At 38.2% G+C, this 19,328-nt stretch overlaps 1 protein-coding gene across 1 annotated transcript; it reads right to left on the bottom strand.

Moving 5' to 3' along the window:
• Window positions 1-1,301: 1,301 nt before the first annotated feature.
• drd2a (dopamine receptor D2a) lies at window positions 1,302-16,490 on the bottom strand (the record flags this gene model as incomplete). The annotated part of the gene is made up of 7 exons (XM_083914549.1): window positions 16,197-16,490; window positions 8,490-8,599; window positions 5,515-5,651; window positions 4,020-4,228; window positions 2,746-2,832; window positions 2,056-2,443; window positions 1,302-1,498 (listed from the first exon to the last, which is right to left on the bottom strand). Exons 1-7 carry the CDS (start codon window positions 16,473-16,475, stop codon window positions 1,302-1,304), a joined length of 1,407 nt encoding a protein of 468 aa, XP_083770675.1. The 5' UTR covers window positions 16,476-16,490.
• Window positions 16,491-19,328: the final 2,838 nt, after the last annotated feature.

The following is a 19,328-nucleotide window of genomic DNA, read 5'->3' as shown; positions in this document are numbered from 1 at the left end:
CATCATAAAAAAAAATAATAATAATTCACTCTTTGCAGACTTCATTTTCTTGTCTAGATTTGAATATTTCACCTGACAAGGTGTGAATTTCACTTAAGCTACAGTAGTCTATCATCAAAACATTTAACATCTTTGTTAAAGTAATGATTTTATGTTGAACTGAAATGCATGATTCCTCAGCCAAAACAACACATACATGTATTGTTGTTTCTATTATTTCTGGTTTGCCAAGTTCTCCTCATTCTTACTCAACAAAGGCCCAGAGGAGCTGCTTCAGGGGCTGCACGCATCCACATGACTATACGTGGAAGCTGCAAAGTCCACATACAGGTCATTAGTTTGCCACGGAACAACTCCACTTCAGCAATGCTCAGAGTTACTTCCAGTAAACAACATAACTCAAACCGCAAACAGGTCCTGGAAATAAGACAGAGGCTGCTGAGTAATGTCAAGTCATTTGTGAGTGTATCTGTACACACAACAAACACTGATATTTTTGTGGCACTTTACAGTGCCTCGAAACTCTATTTATTGGACATCTTGTATTTTTTTTGTTAAACATACAATTCATGAGAAGTCAAGTAGAGGAGCAGTGTAGCATGCATCACATTTCCATTGCAGGCATATAATCACAGTTAAGGTTTTAAGAAAAACTATGTACATTAAATAATAATAATAATAACAATAATAACATTAATAGTAATAATAATATGATTTTTCCAATTTATAAAATTGCAAATATGTGGACATTGGCATAGCCACATTATACAGCAAGTAAATCATCTCTTGTCTTTAACACACATTCCAATCAGTGTTAAGTTTTAAGATTAAGAGCTTGCGTATCAGTTTTAACACTGCAATGGACACTGACTTTATGTCTATAAGATTTGCTGTAAATTTCCATCATCAAAACGTAAAGAACACACACACACACACAATATATATATCAGTTTGCAACTGTGTGTGGTATACATAGATGGCTCCTTATATGACATAAGTACAATGATTTTAGAGAACAATGTTACATTTTTCTTTTCTCCATGAAACAGGTCATTGTTACAGACATTTCTTGTTTTACATTCAGTGATTTGAAGAACAGGACTCTACAAACAATTCACATATAGAGCCAACATGCCTTTCAATAAGACAGTTTTTTTCAGTCACTCAGCTCCATAACTTTGAAAAGCAGATAGCAGTTTCCCCCTGTGGTGCGTTTTTCCTTAACAGGATGAGGTATTTGCCAGAAGAGATGCTTTTATTTATCGCCCCTCCCTCAGTCTGATCAGATGTGATGCTGCAGTTTAACAGTGCAAGATCTTAATGAACGCCTTTCTGAACTCAACGTTAAAGGTGGTGTATATGATGGGATTCACAGCACTATTCACATAGCCAAGCCAAGTGAAAGCATTATACACCTGAGCAGTAACCTTGCATTTTGTGCAGTGGGTGTTCAAGATATGTGTTATGAAAAATGGCAGCCAGCATATGATGAATACACCTGAGGAGAACAAATGGAAACATTAGAAATAAGACAATCATAAAAGTGCAGCATAAGCAGGCTCTTAACATATATTTGACACCCAAATATCAGTTAAATGGAGTTGGAGGATTGATTTTCATTGCATCACTGCTGTCTTGTTTACAAGCACCGTTTTTAGGTCTTACAAAAACATTCATAAGGAAATAAACACATGCAGAAGCAGCATGGAACCGAGGAGGGCTGGGGGCTTATGTGAAAGAAAGACAGTTTGCTACATTGTACATTACAGGATTAGCTTGTGGTAACTAGAGGACAAATAAACAAATATTTAGTCTTGATGAGTTTGAACAAAATAACATGCAGCGATTGATGTTGTAATCACTTCATATTATTTTGCATGTGCAAAATTGACAACAAAAAATCAAAGTTATTTGATTATTTAGTTGTGGAAATGCAGTGTCAGTTCCATTAAGATGTGTTTTTTTTTACATAAAACAGCATATCATTTAATTTTAATGTTACTGACTGCAAATAATTCATACCAAATGTAAATTTAAAAAAGTAAACCAACTTACCAAGAACGATGGCTAACATTTGAGTGGCTTTCTTCTCCTTCTGCTGGGAGATCTTCCTCTTGCTCATGGTTTTCACAGAGGTCTGAGTCTTGCCATTAGGTAAGGCCTGCGTATGGAAAGCTTTGGCCACAACAGGTGCTTGATCCCCAAGTGCCTCCTTGGTAGGATCGCCATTCTTTTCTGCTTTTTGGCCCTCCTCAGGTGGTGTAGGAGGTGTGAAGGTGGGGCTAACATTAGCCTTATTGGGCACCAGGAGCTGATGGCTGGTGGCTGGAGTTTCTCCAAGAGCACACTGTGGCTGCTGTTTCTGTTTCTGGCTGCTGCCACTGTTGTTCAGCTCATCCAGCTCCAGATCTTCCCCCTCATTGACTACATCTTTGATGAATATCTGAGTAAGGGCAGGATGAGCACAAAAACATAGATTCAGATAGTGATTTTTAGGCAATGGGTGACATTTAAAATAACAGGTAATAAACAGAATACAAATGATCACACTTTCAGTCTTTAATGTCGGTGTACCTCGTGCTCACAGAAGCAGAAAGGCTTTTCAAGCTATCTTGAGAAATGGAGGACAACTTCAAGGTGACATCTTGCTAAGTCTTTTATGGTCAAAACAAATATTGTTTCCAACAATTAAACTTTTAGAAAAAGAAAAAGAAGCTGTAAACAAAAGAACCAAAAAAAACACACCACTTTCTTCTTGTTGACAGGAAAACTCCCATTAGATTTAACAATCATGGTGCACAACCTCACATCCTCTGGATGAGTGCATTTATCCTAAAAGGGAAACAGACAAGGAGAAGGTACAATGTCAAAGAACAACTGACAAAAGCTGTCTAACCCAGGTCCCACAGCCAACCGGGTCAGATGAGGCTATATCGATCTCTAGTAAAGAAAGGCTGTTCAGTGGCTGCAAGTCCATGTATCTGACAGTATGATATATTTTTACCAATAGGATGGAAACTCATCCAACAATTAACAGTATGACTGAACGTTTATCTAATTGATGTTATTTTACTCCATAAAGATTATGCAAATAATCCAGCAATATGTTGCTATATAACGTCTTCACATATAATTAAATTACATCATAATGTGCAGTCTATATTCCCTGTAAAATCTCGTGCCCACTAGAAATGTTCTCCTCCTCACACACACACACACACACACACACACAAACACACACACACACACACACACACACACACACACACACACACACACACACACACACACACACACACACACACACACACACACACACACACACACACACACACACACACACACACACCACATGGTGAAGCCATGTATGAACACATGTAATGCAGTGCACTGTATCAAATGCATTACTTGGCTTCCTGTGCAAAGCCCATTCAATTGCAGTACGTATATATGAGGTACATTATGTCAGTCAGTAAAATCGATAACCAGAAAAGAAAAAAAGGTCAGTTAAAGGCCAACATAATTATAGTTGCAAAACGGCTTTCATCACTGAACACATGCCCGTACTGAAACATTAAGATTAAATTGGCCTCCCAGGTGGAACTCATTACAGAGTGTGTGTGTATGTGTGTGTTTGGGGTGGGGGTGAACTTAAAATGCCTTAGGTGTAACTGAGCCTTGCCCTTTTAGTCTCCTGCATTGAATGTCTTCCACTGTTTTCAAAGGAAAATCAAATCACTTCTTGTCTCAGTTTTCTTCTTTACATTATGTGGTTATGTAAAGCAATGCCACTCCATGGATGGGTTGAGAAAATCAGTGATTGCAGTTTCATAAAGAAAACATGAACTCAAAAGGGCACACTGGTTATTTTCACACTGGTGGATAAAATGAATTATTCTAAAATGCTCAGAGATGGAAAGATAAAGCGCACAAGTATACTAAAGGTGTCAATCACTATCAGTTTCATAATGAAGCTGTAAAAGCAAAAGTACTTAAACGCAGACGTATTGCAAGCTCACCTTTAGTGAAGTGGCCATATCAGGTTCGGCAGCCTGACAAACACGCTGCTTTGGTTTGGTGTTTACACGTTTTCTGCGTTTCCTCAGGACCACATAAATTTGCACATAGACCAGCAGAGTGATGATGAAGGGAACGTAGAAGGACACGATGGAAGAGTATACTACAAAGGCCGGATTGGCGATCACACAGAGAGACTCATCACGAGTAGCTGTGGAGATAAACACATGGTGAATGGAGGCCTCAGACTGCATACTATGTTTCAGCTAAAAAAAATGTAAATGTAGTTCTGTTGTGTTTTTGTCACTTTGACTCTTGGAAAACTTTTTGTGATAAAACGGGAAACTTTGTTTGGATTGAAGAAGAACCAAGGTTTGCTCTTTGATTTCAATCTCTTGAAATTTCATCCAAAAATGTACCCCCTCCCCCATCCTGCGAACAGTTTTATATATTGAGCAAAATGTGTGAAAATATGAAATGATAATAATAATAATAAAATGTGATACAACTGGATGTAGGATCCAGTGTTTTTTTTAACTTGACCCATGCTAGAGACTGAAATTCAGGATATCTCGTCCTCTATTGCTTCAATCTTGAACATAACTCATTTTATTGCTAATTTTATGGCAATTACATACTAAATACCCCTTTAATTTCAACCCCCTGTCCATGTAACGAAGTGTTGAGTTGAAGTGCACACAAACACACTGACAGTGTGTGTCAGTGTGTGTGTGTGTGCATGGGTGAATAATGGATAAAAGCATACTGTATAAAAAGCAGTCAATTTACTACAAATATCTTAGGGATATTTTGTATGAATGATCAACAGATACCTCTGACAATCCATTGCTAAAAAATGACAAAAATATTTTAAATATGAGTTGCTTTGGCTTAAAAGCAATTGCTTCAGTTTCAGTCGTTTCTGCTGGGGGTCTCTGCTTTTATGTTTTCTGCAGCTCACTTGAAAGCGGTTATGGGACTCACAAATCCAAACGCCTGAGTTCCGGCATTATCAATGTTACATCAAGCCACTCAAAGGGTTGAGTGGAGCTTCAAAGAGCCAGGGATCGAGCCACAGGAGCTGGTGAGCAACAAGTCTAAGGATCTCTTAATCACAACCTGCTTTAAGTGTAATCCTCTGTTAAAGGCTCTATTCTGTGGAATAAGAAACTTGAAGGTAGTAGTTTACTGGCCTGCGTTGGTATATTAACTTCTGTAACACAACACTTCACAATATGCAACTTCATATTATAAATGGGCACTGACTTTGATATTCTGCTTTAGTGCAATGTAATTGCACCTATGACCAAATATTTATATATGTCCAAGACATACATCAGCTATCTTCAAAATGTATGTGTCTACAATATAAATGCAGCACTGCACTACGCAGATGACGTGCCCATAAATAATACAGTACGGCACCACTATTCCTCCACTTATTCATTCACACACCATACAAATAAACATGTATCGTATTTATTGCATCCCCCTTACCTGTGTTATTTAGGCCAAACAATAGGGGACATGATATGGCGAAAGACAGTACCCACACCACTGATATCATTACTGTGACCCGTCTCCTGGAACTGTAGCGAGTATTGTACAGCATTGGCATTGCAACTGCTGTGTAACTGTAAGGGGTGAAGAAAAATATTGCTTTAATTTGAATATATAAAAAAAACATGACACCTTTTCTAGAAGACAGGGAAAGTATGAGAAAAAAGTTGCAACACATGGTTGGAATTCATTCATGTTCGATTTTAGGATCTACAGCTAAAGAACTAGTTCTTTTTCTTCGTCAATTGATTTTAGCTCAAAGAAGACCTACAAGTGGTAAAATCTACCTACAAGTCTTGCATGTCATATTTCATCAGATCCTTTTTGAGGTTGAGTTGGTGCTTTGGAAATGCGCAGTGGGCTGCAGTTTACATGACGAGGAGGAACTGTAAGGTAGGCTGTGTTTTTCTCCAATGAAATACCTTATCATTTAACCCTGCTACATTGGTTGACCTTATTAGGGAGCTTGCTGTATCACCAGGAAATGCCCAGCTTTTAACAGTGTCTCGTGCATAGTTTTCTGTGCAATTTGGTTGGGAAAACTTTGGACATAAAGCAGAGTGAGTAAGGCTTTTGTGACTATTGTGTTTGGGTTTCATTATGGAAACACACAAGGTAAGTCAGATAAAACTAAGGTAATTGTATTATGTCATGCATGTTGTCATGAATTGTGTAACGCATTGTACCAAGGTCTTAGGTACAATAAGCAGATGGATGTTTTCTGCCACCTGCTCCTGAATCACAATTTTATGTCTGGATATACACTTGGCTACACAAAGATAGCCAGTTTAGGTTCAGCAAAGATGTGGTCTGAAGACTTAGCTGCGCTTACCAGGAACTACCCTGACATTGAGGCACACACATGCAGAGTCTGAATTTTGATTAGAAAGGAAGTATTTTCCAATTTTGTGGGGTAGCTAACAAATTACTGTATGATGTAATAAGTAAAATTATAATATAACTGTTGAAAATTGTAACAAGGAATGAGTAATAAATTAATAATTTGAATGTGTAAAAACATACTGTACGAGTAATTTACTCCATTTTCCTGCAATTTTACTCTAGAATTATACTGTGATAAAGAAAGAATTTGTGCTGCTTTAGATCAATTGTTGGTTGTTACCAATAGTGAAATACATGTGTGTAAATGCCTTTTCTTTCAAATTACAATAACCATACATAGCAACAGGAGTGAGTGCATTACAGCTGCGTTACTTGCCACATCAAGTGTTGGTTCCATAGTCCAAATGAAATGAAGGGTTGCCAATTACTCATTAATTACAGTTAATTTGTATAATAATTAAAATGACACTCAGGATTATCATTATCATATTTTATGTCATATTAATGGGATTATTCTGGACAGTTGAAAGTTTATGTATTTGTTTAAACTGTTTACATATACTTTAGTTTTTCTCATGGTATTTAGCAGTGTACTCTAAACATATCCAGATAGGACTAACTGCATTAACAAAAACTACAGACAATATTTTGCTTTGCTACAAGTCACTAAAATTAAAGGCATACTGCTCTGAAATGATTGTCCTGTTTATTTTAGTGCACATTATGACTCTGAGATAAGGAACTCTCTTGTGGTTCAATTCCAAAACAGTCTGTCTTTTAGAAACATGATTTGAATTCTGTTTAATCACATTTGGCACGTGTATATTCATATCACTTCCTACACAAAAGTAGTTTTGCCTAATGCCTAATTAGATTTCTGCTTTTAAAGAGGATGTGCGTGAGTAGCAGATTGGAATGGGAAGCTCAAACTACTGTTAGTGTGTTCATCCTTCAAGCAAGAGAATAACGACAGTAATAAACCTCTTCTCTGGCCTGTGGTCACACAATTCCATAATTAAGTTGTTGACACATTCACATCGGTGAATAAGAACAAAGTTAGTAGCGAAATGAAGGATCCTTTGATATTTAAATTACAATGTTGCCTGGAGTTTCTAAATTGATAAAAGGAAAATTGTCTGTGACTCTTTTCTGAACTTTTACAAAGCAGCGTTATACCGGTGGACCCTGAAACGTACTCGAACCAGGAAAAGCGAATCTTGATATAGTCACACTCCAGCGATTAATATTCACAAGCGCACAGAACAAATTATATTTAAATCTTGATGTTGATGCTTTTCCACTCTGCTTGTTACATTCATTTCAAATTCACACAAACAATGATCTACCGTGAGATTATTCAGGGTATCTTATAATAAGCATTTCTCCACATATGAGACACATTTGCATTCTAATTCATTCTTTTCTGTGTGTGTGTGTGTGTGTGTGTGTGTCTGTGTGTGTGTCTGACCACGTTGAGTATTTATTTTTCATATGTATTCAACATGAAAAATGCAGCCAAGCAGAAAATCATGTAAAATTAAACGTCACAGAATTCTATCAAATGAAAATATGATAAATGTTATATCCTTGGAATTCTTCAGACATCATAATTGTCATCATTATGATTACTTCCAACAGTTCTTTATTGAATCTTGTGAGTCTGTGTGTGTGTGTGTGTGTGTGTGTGTGTGTGTGTGTATTTGGAGTAATTGTCTGCCTTATTTGAGGTACAAGCTACGCGACTAAGCTGCAGTACCATCACCACTCGATCAGGTAAGTGAACCCAACTTAGCTAGTCTCCTGTTTCTGAAAGCAGCCCTTATGTGTGTTTTCCTCATTTTCACCCAGCTCACTCTAGGTTAGGACTAGTAATAACAGCCTTAAGTTAAACCCCTAGACCAAAACTGTAGTATGAAACATTATGGCTTAAAATCCATGTTTGTAAAAGGCATTTAGTCTGTATATAGATATGTGGGCTTTGGTGGACATGTACTTAAAGATTCCTATTGAAAATCCATGCAGGAAGAATGACAAGCAGGCCTAAACAATCTGTGCAGTGACGAACTTACCGATCAATGCTGATGGCACAGAGATTGAGGATGCTCGCTGTACACATCATTACATCCAGAGTGACAAAGATGTCACAGTGTATCTTGCTAAAGCGCCACTCTCCCACTACCTAGAAGAAAAGAAATATGAAATCAGCAAATGGTAGTTTAAAGCAACAGTCAATAAAATAAAGCTGCTGCATTTGACCAGAAAAAGCTGCACCACTGCAGAAATTGTGTTTCACTTCTGCAACAAAAAGCAACTCTGACAGTCAATCCTCCTTGTATATTTTTTTCATAATATTTAAACACAGATACTAAAAAAGAGAGAGAAAACAGATCATCTGATTTGATTAAGGAATTAAACAGTATTAGTGAGATAATTATCCTTGAACAGACATCCAGGTCTGCAGCCCCAGGTGGCTTTCAATCAAAGAAATGATCGAAACGTATTTGTATTCATACCTCAGTTGCTCTCTGTTATATGGTCAAACCCCAAGATGATGCTAACATCATCATTGAGGTCTGAGTCGTCCGATACCACCCACTTCGCCTGACACTACATCCTACCTGCTTCCTCCCACAGAGAGATGATTATGTGGGCAATTTCTCTGCTGGCGGAATTAACCTGTGTACCAAGGCTATGTCTTCATAAAATTAAATGACCGTATGTTGTTGCTGGAGTCTACAACACTAGCAGTGCTTGCAGAACGATCTGACAGCCTAATGAGCCCGTCTCCCTGTCGCAACCTCTTTTTTTCTTTTTTCTTTTTTTTTCATTCTTCCAACCTTTTTTCCTGACTTTCAGTAGCTCTACACCATCCCCCATTTTTTCTCTGTCCCTACCATCACTTAATTTCTTATTCTTGATCTCAGAGGCGTTGCTTGCCAGCAGGCAAGGCTGGCAACTTCTTGGGGCCCCAGGCCAATAGGGGGCCCCCGCAGGCTGACAAATTTTAAACTACAGCAGTGCCATTGGGCAAAGTTTGCAATGACAGTTGAAGACCTGACCTCCCTAAGGGGGCCCCCCTGACTCCTCCTTCTTTATAGGGCTCCAACAGACTCTAGAATCGCCTCTGATTGATCTTGATCAGCAGCTTAACCGACGCAACACTACTTTTTTACATCCTCATCAGTGATGCAGCTCATAACAAATTTAGGAGCCTCACAAGAGCTAAAAACCATTGCAGGTCCTGATGGCTGCAATCTCAGAACCCATGGCCTATCTGCCATCAGACAGATAGGCTAAGCCTCCTGGGGCAACAGCTAATATTTCGGACAGATATATGTTTATAGGCTAATGAAAGGTTAAATCAGACAGACAATAGTGGATGGTTTCTGTGATTGCATGATGGCTTTCACTTCCTAAATATTGTCCTGTTGCCTGCAAAATCTGTTCATAGAGACTATGATGGCTGCAACATGGATATACTGTAGGCCTATCGGCATAGGGAAATGGATAAAATAAACTGCTTTTCTAAGCTTTTCTAAGTATTATGAAATGTTGACGCATTCTCATAATTTTGTCTTTGCTATTCACCCCCTGCCATACACACACACACACACACACACACACACACACACACACACACAAACACACACACACACACACACACACACACACACACACACACACACACACACACACACACACACACACACACAAACCCCTCTCCAATTTAATTTATAATGTTACACTGTGCATATGTGCATAATTCAGAATGTATCAGCATTCTGATTTAATTTGCAAAGGTAAGGTGTTGGAAAATTGAAAATGAAGTAACGGGGCCTGGGGAATTGAGAAAGTGGTTAGAAAGAGTAATTTTAGACGTCAGTTAAAATCAGGGTGAAATGAAACTGATGCACCCTGCTCTTTCATATAAAACTCTGCTGTTTATGTCATTCATTATAATAATAACAATGTACTTCTCTCTATCTCTCTTTTATATCACTGAGACTACCTTAAAAATGTGCAAATTATATTTTGAAAACAACACTTATTGATGACATTTCTTCAAGTTATTTGATCTAATCTTGAAAAGCCAGTTTCTGAAGCCTGTCTAAAGGTGAAATTCCACTATCCAAAAACACCCTGTATTTAATTCATCTTGCTTTTAAATAAGCTCTTAACCTCAAACCATGCATAAAGTTCCCTCCATATGCTCTCTAAATCAGTCACACTTGACAGAAAGAGAAAACCGTGGTAATGAATGCTAATTCAGCATTTAATAATAAAGGGCAAATGGAATGCCCTGCCCACACTCTGTGACTAAGCTCTCCGTAAAGTTCATGCTGATACATTATTAACACGAGAAATCCACGGTCAGTGACACTAAAATTAGAAATAAAATGTCTGCACATAATGAATAAAAAGCAGTTTGTATGCAGTGGGATTGGAGGTTGTTATGTGTATTAAAAAAAGATAAACAAACAAAAACACAATATTGTTACAAAAAAACTTGTCATTATCTGAAGATGAATGAAACAAAACGCTGGTACTAAGCTATAATATAAATAGCCTTCTTATTTATTGTGGGCAAAACCGAATGCGTTTCAGCGAGTAGCCACTTGCTCCACCCCTGCATGAAGAACAGCTGACAGTGCGCACAAACTATATCGCAACATAGGACCCACTACACAGTGAAATCCAAAGACCAGAATGAAAAAAAAGAAATGAAAAAAAAGGCCTGTCTAAATATCTGTGTGAATGCATGCATACAAACTAAAATGTTATTTGCCAAGTGCAACCACTAGCAATATATCCATAATATCATAATTGTCTTATAAAAAACAAAGAGCTCAACGCACCAGGAGTGGTGTTCTAGATGAAAATATATGTTTATTTTAAAATAACCACAAGCAGCCTAGGCTATGCCCAATAATTTATAGGCAAAACCACCACAACCAAATCACATAACAGAAAGACAAAAATGCATGATGAGTTTTCATAACCACATGACAGTCAAAAAAGACTACAGACTAGTTACAGACTATGCAAAATGTTTTTTGTCTTTTTTATAAGCCTACAAAAACCGCGATCATATATACACAATCATATCCCAGCTGGGCCTGCACAGCGGCAGGAAAGAGATGTAAGACACTGTGTCTACCTACACTAAACATAGTTTTGCATGCTGGAGTACAGCTGATAAACTCTGCCATGAGACCGTGAATATCCAGATCATCCAAAATGTCCTTGTGCATGTGAAGCAGGGCCATGTGTGTTAGTCTCCCCGTGGTGAGGGAGCTTCGGAGCTTCGGAGCCAAGTTTTCAGCGGTGAAGAGCTGAAAAAGACCTTCTGGAGCAAGTAGTAGACACGGGTAAACAGAGGTAAAGTGGATTAGCTTTTCCACCTCAGTGAAGTACCCTCTTGTTTGTGGATGGAGGGTTGAAACGATTGGACCAAGATCTTTGACTGTGTGGAATGCTTGTTGTTTGGCGAGGCTAGGGATGCAATATCCTGCTCTGGAAGCTGAAGGTTACTCAAGTCAGCATCTCAAACAATGCCCTTTGCAGCATCCTCCAAATATACGACTAAAAAGAAACTCATTAGTCGTTTGTCGTCGTGTCTGCGTAGGCTGAATCGCAATCGTGTCAGAACAAATCTGACTGGCCAATACACGTTAAGTTAAATAATTTTAAAATGAATAAAATTGTCCCTCTCTTCATCCCCTTAACAAGGACATACAAAATGTCATGGAACAGAAACAAAAACCAGTGATATTTAAGCTATCATTTTATTGTCATCGCAATTTTAAAGCTTCGCCACCAGGGGTTGCAAGAAATTTCACCGATCAGAGAGAGAATACATAATTGCATTATACTGTAGGATCCATTCATAAATTGAGTTATATGATGTCATATACAGTAGCTCTTAATTTAATTTATTTCAAGGTAGGCCTACATGCTACATGTCCTCATAACAGACATATCTTGTTTCTAGGAAGTTTATATTTTCTGGGTACTTTGAGCCCTCTATTCACAGAGCATTTATTACTGTGGACTGTTTTAAGCATAGCCCAACTGTATTACTATTTTTCCCCAATAGAGGTCGTATGTGAATGTTTGTACATTATTAAGGTTCTTTTTCTGTTTTCATGTATCGTTTATGTGCATCTTCATTTATTAATCGGGATGGTATAGCTCTTTATATAGTCTCTTCTTCTATATTCAGTTTTATATATTCATCACCTTCCAGCTTGTGAAACTTGTCATTGTTGTTTCTGACTATTGCGGTCGCACCACCTCACATTATGAAAGGCCATTCTGAATGGTTCATTCACTATTCACTATTATGCAATTATGTATTCTCTTTCCTTATTGGTGTTTGAAACTCACCTAGGTATATAATTTGCCATTGCTGCTGTTTTTGTTACTCTGATGGATTCTAGCTGACACAGGTCTCCACCCCCCCCACACACACACACAAGTAAATAAGAAGACTATTAAGCCTGTCCGTGAGTGCTTGTGTTTTGTTTCTTTGATTCATGCCACTACCATGCACCCGATACACTGCAAGATCTGGAGCTGTACGCACTGCTACTTTCTATTATGTGAACATTCACAGGATTTTAGATTGTGTCTCTAATGAAAGAAGTTTGTTCTGAAAGACATGAAGTGAATAAATAATATCCTCCCACATAAAACTATTGTGAGCATCCAACGACATATTAAAGTAAGTTTCCCCTTCCCAACATAAATGCAAACTGGCTCCTCAAATATTTTTTGAATCTTAACATTCGCACTTCTACCAAATCCTTTATTTTGCAAAGAATTATATCCAACTGCTATTGTCACAGTTTTTTCTACTTCTCATTAGCAGGAGGTCTGACAAGCCAAATTCAGATGAGCATCCCCCTCCGCACTAACACATGCAGGATAATCCATTTTGACTTTGCAAGTATTTAGTTCTCAGCATATTAATCAGTGGAGGATTTTACCCACATTGGTTTAATTAGTGCGTACTGACAAATTGTCTGTAAATCAAAGGACAAAAGAAGAGGGTTGGAGTGTTGTCTATGCATGAAACTGAACTGAATGTTTTTGTCAGCCAGTCAATTTGGATGTGAAACCATAAACACTTGGCATATATCGCCCCCGAAATGAAAGAACACACATGGCATTTAAATTCATGCAGCCCTCACACATATTTTGGGACATTTGTAATTTAAATGTGTTTAAATGTATCCATCAAATGAATAAGTTAACAAAATTAGCACCAACCCTATAGAGCCACCCTTATGGATCCTCTCAAAGATCATCCAACAGAACACATTAAAAACACTAGATTTCTCAAATTTATTGACAAATTATGTCAGAGGATAAATTCTAAAATTTTCACAGCATGTCCTGTCTCTTTTTCTTAAAGGCGCACTGCACAGATTTTACACATGACTACAACCCAGCCTGTGAAAATAGAAAACGTCATCTGTGGCTCAGGTGGGAGGTCTCTAAAGTCTGAGAAAGCCACCCCAACAATGTCATGGTGATGTCATCTGGGTTAACTAAGTTTAGGCCTGGAGACTAAAAAACAAAACTGGGGGCATGGGGTTTGAAAGACGTGAATATTTACCAGGCAGGGAGGGTGCAATTAAATGATGTTATTGTGAAGGTGGGCATGATTGAGGGGATGGCTCATGAGAGCAGTGGCAGGTGAGTTAATTATCATGGATGACACAGACGGATACCAAAGAGGGAGTTTGCTTATTCAGGTGTGAGGATCCTAAGAGCAAATTGACTGTGCGGGCAGCATGGCACATGCTTTAAGAGTTTGGAAAATTTATGTTGTAAAAGTGTGTGCAGTGGGTCGTCAAATAAATTGTGCAGCCTGTGAACGGACTGTCCTAGCTGTGATTTGTGCTGAGGGGACTCACTGTGGGTACGAGTCATACTATAGTTATTGATTTGTATCATGGGAAATGTAGGATTCTGGAGGTTGAGTCATAACGGGGACTAAATCTTGTTTGTTTTTTTGGTACATAACAATAAACATAGTAAGAGAAAATATAAGGTAAGAGCAAGTACTGCAAAGTCAAGAAACAAATATAGATATAAAACATTGAAAATAAAACTCTTAACAAATACTATGAAAATATGTACAATATTTCTGTTTCACAATGCAAACTTGTCCAAGGAATGTGCAAAAGTTCACACAGTACAAAATATAAAGAATATGTTTTCAAAAAGTCAAGATATCTCAGCGTCTGTTTGATCATGAGTCCCCAAACGTTATGGAATTGCCATAAATCAATTGTCCCTGTCCTCAATTTGTACAAAAGGGCTGTTTCTCCAAAGATAAATAGAAAGAAGCAGAAGATATGGGCAGAAACTAGAGAGCAGCTGCTGCAGAAAACATGTACTTGTAACCTGATGCTGTGTTTGCATATCTCCAGCAATATCGTTACAGGAATCACAACTGTTTCCAAAAACATGCTTATCCACATATTCAAGGTATCCCGTTTCTGCTATGATATCAAAATGCAAAAAAAGTTTTATGCTACAATTTGGAGCTGTGGTACGTGGCTGATTGCAACCCAACTCCCATGTTTCCAAAATACTTTGATGTAGGCTCCCTCCGTGTGGACCCCCTGCTGCCTACATCGACAGAATCGAAAATTCTGATAAAAACATAGTATGCAGGTTGCATTATTTATGGGTAAAAAACCTGAAGTCTGATTATTGTTTCCAATAGTCACAAGAAGTTGTTTTAGCTGAATAATAATGTATAACACACACCACTTACTTAGTATTCATATCCCTGTAAAATTACCGTTACAGAGTGACACATTGTCAGTCACCACTGTGTTGTATGTAAAAACAAACTTACAAGGAGACAGGCAGACACCATGACATCCTATGGATTTATACGCTGTTATCTGATCGGAGTGATAATCATCATGACTCACTGAGAGGCACAAGAGGATTAGAGTCCCTGTAGTCTTAGATTGCCTTTCTCTACATTAGACAGCATGACCTAAAACCTGGCGGTCAGAAATAACCACGGTAGATAGACAGAAGAAATGAGCAACGACCGAGAGATAGACTTTTTCTGAGAGATAGCCCGCATCCTGCCTGCTATTGATTTTGGTAGATTGGAGATGATTCTTTGCTGGACGGGAGTCGCTGCTCTGTTTTAGGTTGCACTTGTTAGCAGACATTGATGTGTCATAAACAGGTCTGCATTATCCCACACAGCAGCAAATGCAAAATGATATATCCCAGAATAGGAAAGAATAATTCATAAACATCTGACCTCTGACTGAATAGACCGCTCTGGCATTTTGATGTTGTCGCATCACAGGCCTTTAACCACTGCAGGACTGATATTTACAATGCTGATGGGAACATATCAGCCTTCACCCTTGTTTCACCTTGGGCCTTCGACCTGCTGATAACTGCGGGCGGCTTGCTTGGCTCAAACCCTTTTGACCGTTATTTTTCTGGCGCCAGATTCCATATAAATCCCTGCTGCATGCATAATATGCTGTGCTGTTTTTTAACCGCTTAATACCAAACTGAACTCTGTCTTTAAAGCTGATCATTTCCTTTTGTGAAAAGTGATGCATTTCTTGCTGTCAGAGGCTACCCTCTGATACTTGGTATACAGATAGGGGAACAGGTCTGCTGTAGGGCATATCAGTTTAGTTATTTCTCTTCCAGTATGTACAGTGCAAATATTACATATGTGTAAATGTTGTGTGGGTGTGTGTACGTCTCTGCTATCCTACCTCTAAGTAAACGACCCATGGCATAACCAGTGTGGCGACCAGGAGGTCAGCAACAGCCAGGCTGACGATCAGGTAGTTGGTGGTGGTCTGCAGGGCCTTCTCTCTGGACACAGCTATGCACACCAGTACGTTGCCAAAGACGATGACGAAGATGAGCAGAGTAAGCAGCATGGCATAGTAGTTGTAAGGGTGCTTCTGCTCTTGGACTGTTTCGTTGAAGCTCCATGTTCCATTATCATTGAAACTGTCATTGTAGGCATACTGGGTAAAGACATCCATTAGCTGTGAGTGACGAAGGCCAAGAACGGGCCCTGCAATTCATACACACACACAGGGAGAAAACAGCATTTGTAGTTTTATTCATGTAGAAAACAAAAATGAACTTTTTGGGATAATCAGTATTACTACAGTAATTGCTATGCAGAAGCAATGGGTCTATTCATCTCTTAAACGCTGCTGCACCCAGTAATGGGCGCATCTTCATTTTAAATTATAGTGATTCCAAATGTGTATAAAATGACGCAGAAGGCATTGACTATATTTCTATCTGATTAAACTATAGCCGTACAACCATTGCATGAACTTAAAAGGGGGGAAACAGACATTAAGAAGTTCATGTATGGAGCTGGCAAAAATTCAAATGCATCCTGTAGCAAATGCCGAGTGGCCTTTTACATAAAACTATGCAAAAACCTGAAGTATGCATTCATATATATATATATATATATATATATTATATATTATTAACAGCTTTTGTTTATATGTCATGTTTGTACAGTAAAAGATACAAACAACATACCATCACACATATCAAAACATTGCTGCTATCACTGGGTACCTTTAAGGAAAGATGTAATGGTAATGGGCTGACGAGTATCACCAACAGGGTTGCATTTGCATTTAAAAACAGCAATTATAGTGCTTCCAACATGCCCAATCTTAAACACACACACACACACACACACACACACACACACACACACACACACACACACACACACACACACACACACACACACACACACAAACACACACAAACACACAAATATATAAACAGACAAGGCAAATGAACAGTGCCGCTGTATTCCCTTGATAGACAGATCACCATATCAGGAAACTCTAATTAGTAGTATTGTGCTGGAGAAACACACCATTAGAGCTTTTGTTTAATCAAAGAGATGAGCATCACTGCACATTCATCATTTACATCCATTTGAACTAGACTAGAAACTGGCAGTGAATGACGTACATTATCAGACTGAAAAAAAATATTAAGACTGTATGTGCTAAGCCATTAATGTGTCACAAATCGGCCACAGTGCATTATTATGCATCATTACTGTGAACACCTTGCATTTAGTGCAGTTATTATGTTATCAGTGTCTGACCCTATAATAAAAGTTAAATTTTCTGAGCTTCTGCTGCAATCAATCTGCATTTTGTTTAAATCATCATACTGTATATACAAGGGGCATGACTACAGCCTGGATATCCCTGGATTATGAATACTCAAAGTCTGTTTTTTTTAATTGACAGTACGTATCATCCTGTCGCAAACTTAATAATGCTGTACGCCTCATCTTTTTAAAAAATAACTCAAAAATAATAAAACATCACATTTTACAAAACCTTCAGTGCAGTGCCCTCATACCTGTCTAGATTAATATTTGTCATCCTCCACTTTCCCAGCTTTATATTCCCCTCTTTTCTTCCCACTCACTCACATCCCACCCTGTTCTAAGAGGGCTTGTCGTGCCCAGGCGCCACAGCGAAGCATCGTCAGACCCATTCAGCTAAACATACCGTACAAGGCATTAAAGCCTTGCTTATTAATCTCATTATCTCATCATTAAGTGTTCAACGTATCTGGGTGATTGTGTTGTCCTTGCAGTGAATTGGTTCCGCTCCTGATGACTAGTATTGAGTATAGTATAACTAGTTGTTTACCCTTGTAATTGTTTCTGTAGAATCTTTTTGTCTTTGTGTTCATAAGTTGTTGGAGTGTGAATGAACGTTATGTATTCTGTGTCCGAAGCTTGAGGATTTTAAGAATAGTTTTAGTACTTAAGTACATTTTATGCCTAGTATCTCTCCCAGGCTACCTTCAGGTGACACCATGACATTAGGCTCACGACCAGGGCTCTGCAGTTCTTACTTGCAAATTTTCTTTCGTGTATTGAGTCATTTTCATTATGCTTGCCCAGACACTTGTTAACTTTCCAATTGCAAAGACATTACTCTGAAATGTGCATGTTAAAATGATTGGTCCTCAAGTGGTTGCAAGCGAAGGAGAAAGACACAAACCAGGATGCTCCCTGAATCACAGATCATGATTAAAGGATAAGTTTTTAACTTTTACCAAGTCTAACAACAAAGCAGCACTCACACACCATATGGCCATTGACATTTTTAGCTGCTGTTATCGTTCCTCCTCTCCAGAGAGATTACTTCCTAATGTGATGCTAATGTGAGAGATGGGGTACAAAACCTAGTTCTTGTTCTAAGTAAAACTCTTTAGATCAGCCAAAGCTAATATTCAGCAGACTCAGACAGATCAAGACGATAGGATTTTTTTTTTTTAAGTATTTTAGCACATCAGCAATGAGACAGAATTGTTGATGAAAACACAAAGGGAGTAGCTCATTATTTGGCTAACAGACTGATAATTCTTCATATAAGCTTTCGCCAAACAGCAGAATCAATTTCTACACAAAGCAAGGCCCGTGATTTTTGACTCACAGTCATTACGTAGAGGAGGAAGAACTATAGCAATTTGTTAATTGTCTGAAAACACACTACACTAAAACTTTATGTCACCTCCCCGAGGTTAACATGGATTCCTAAGAGATGCTTTTATGGTCTTTCCGGCCCTGAGCACGATGTCTTGTTATTTCAGGTCCTTGAAAATCTCTATTGATTTTGAAGCACCTCAAGGATTTTCAGAACATGTTTCACTGCGGAGGACAGGGCTGACTCTTAACAATTGGTGAATTTTATAATAGGTTCAGGAATGATACATTAACTATCCTATTGGTTTACATACTTGTTCTAGTGTTGACTGTTAATGCTAAGACCTGTAAAAGTAATTATTGTTTGTCTGTTGCTTTTAGTTCAAATTGCGTTCATAGCAAA

The sequence above is a fragment of the Echiichthys vipera genome (assembly GCF_963691815.1).
Source record: "Echiichthys vipera genome assembly, chromosome: 5".
NCBI lineage: Eukaryota > Metazoa > Chordata > Actinopteri > Perciformes > Trachinidae > Echiichthys > Echiichthys vipera.
The sequence above is the reverse complement of the archived record's forward strand: the minus strand, read 5'-3'. Positions and strand labels throughout refer to the sequence as shown.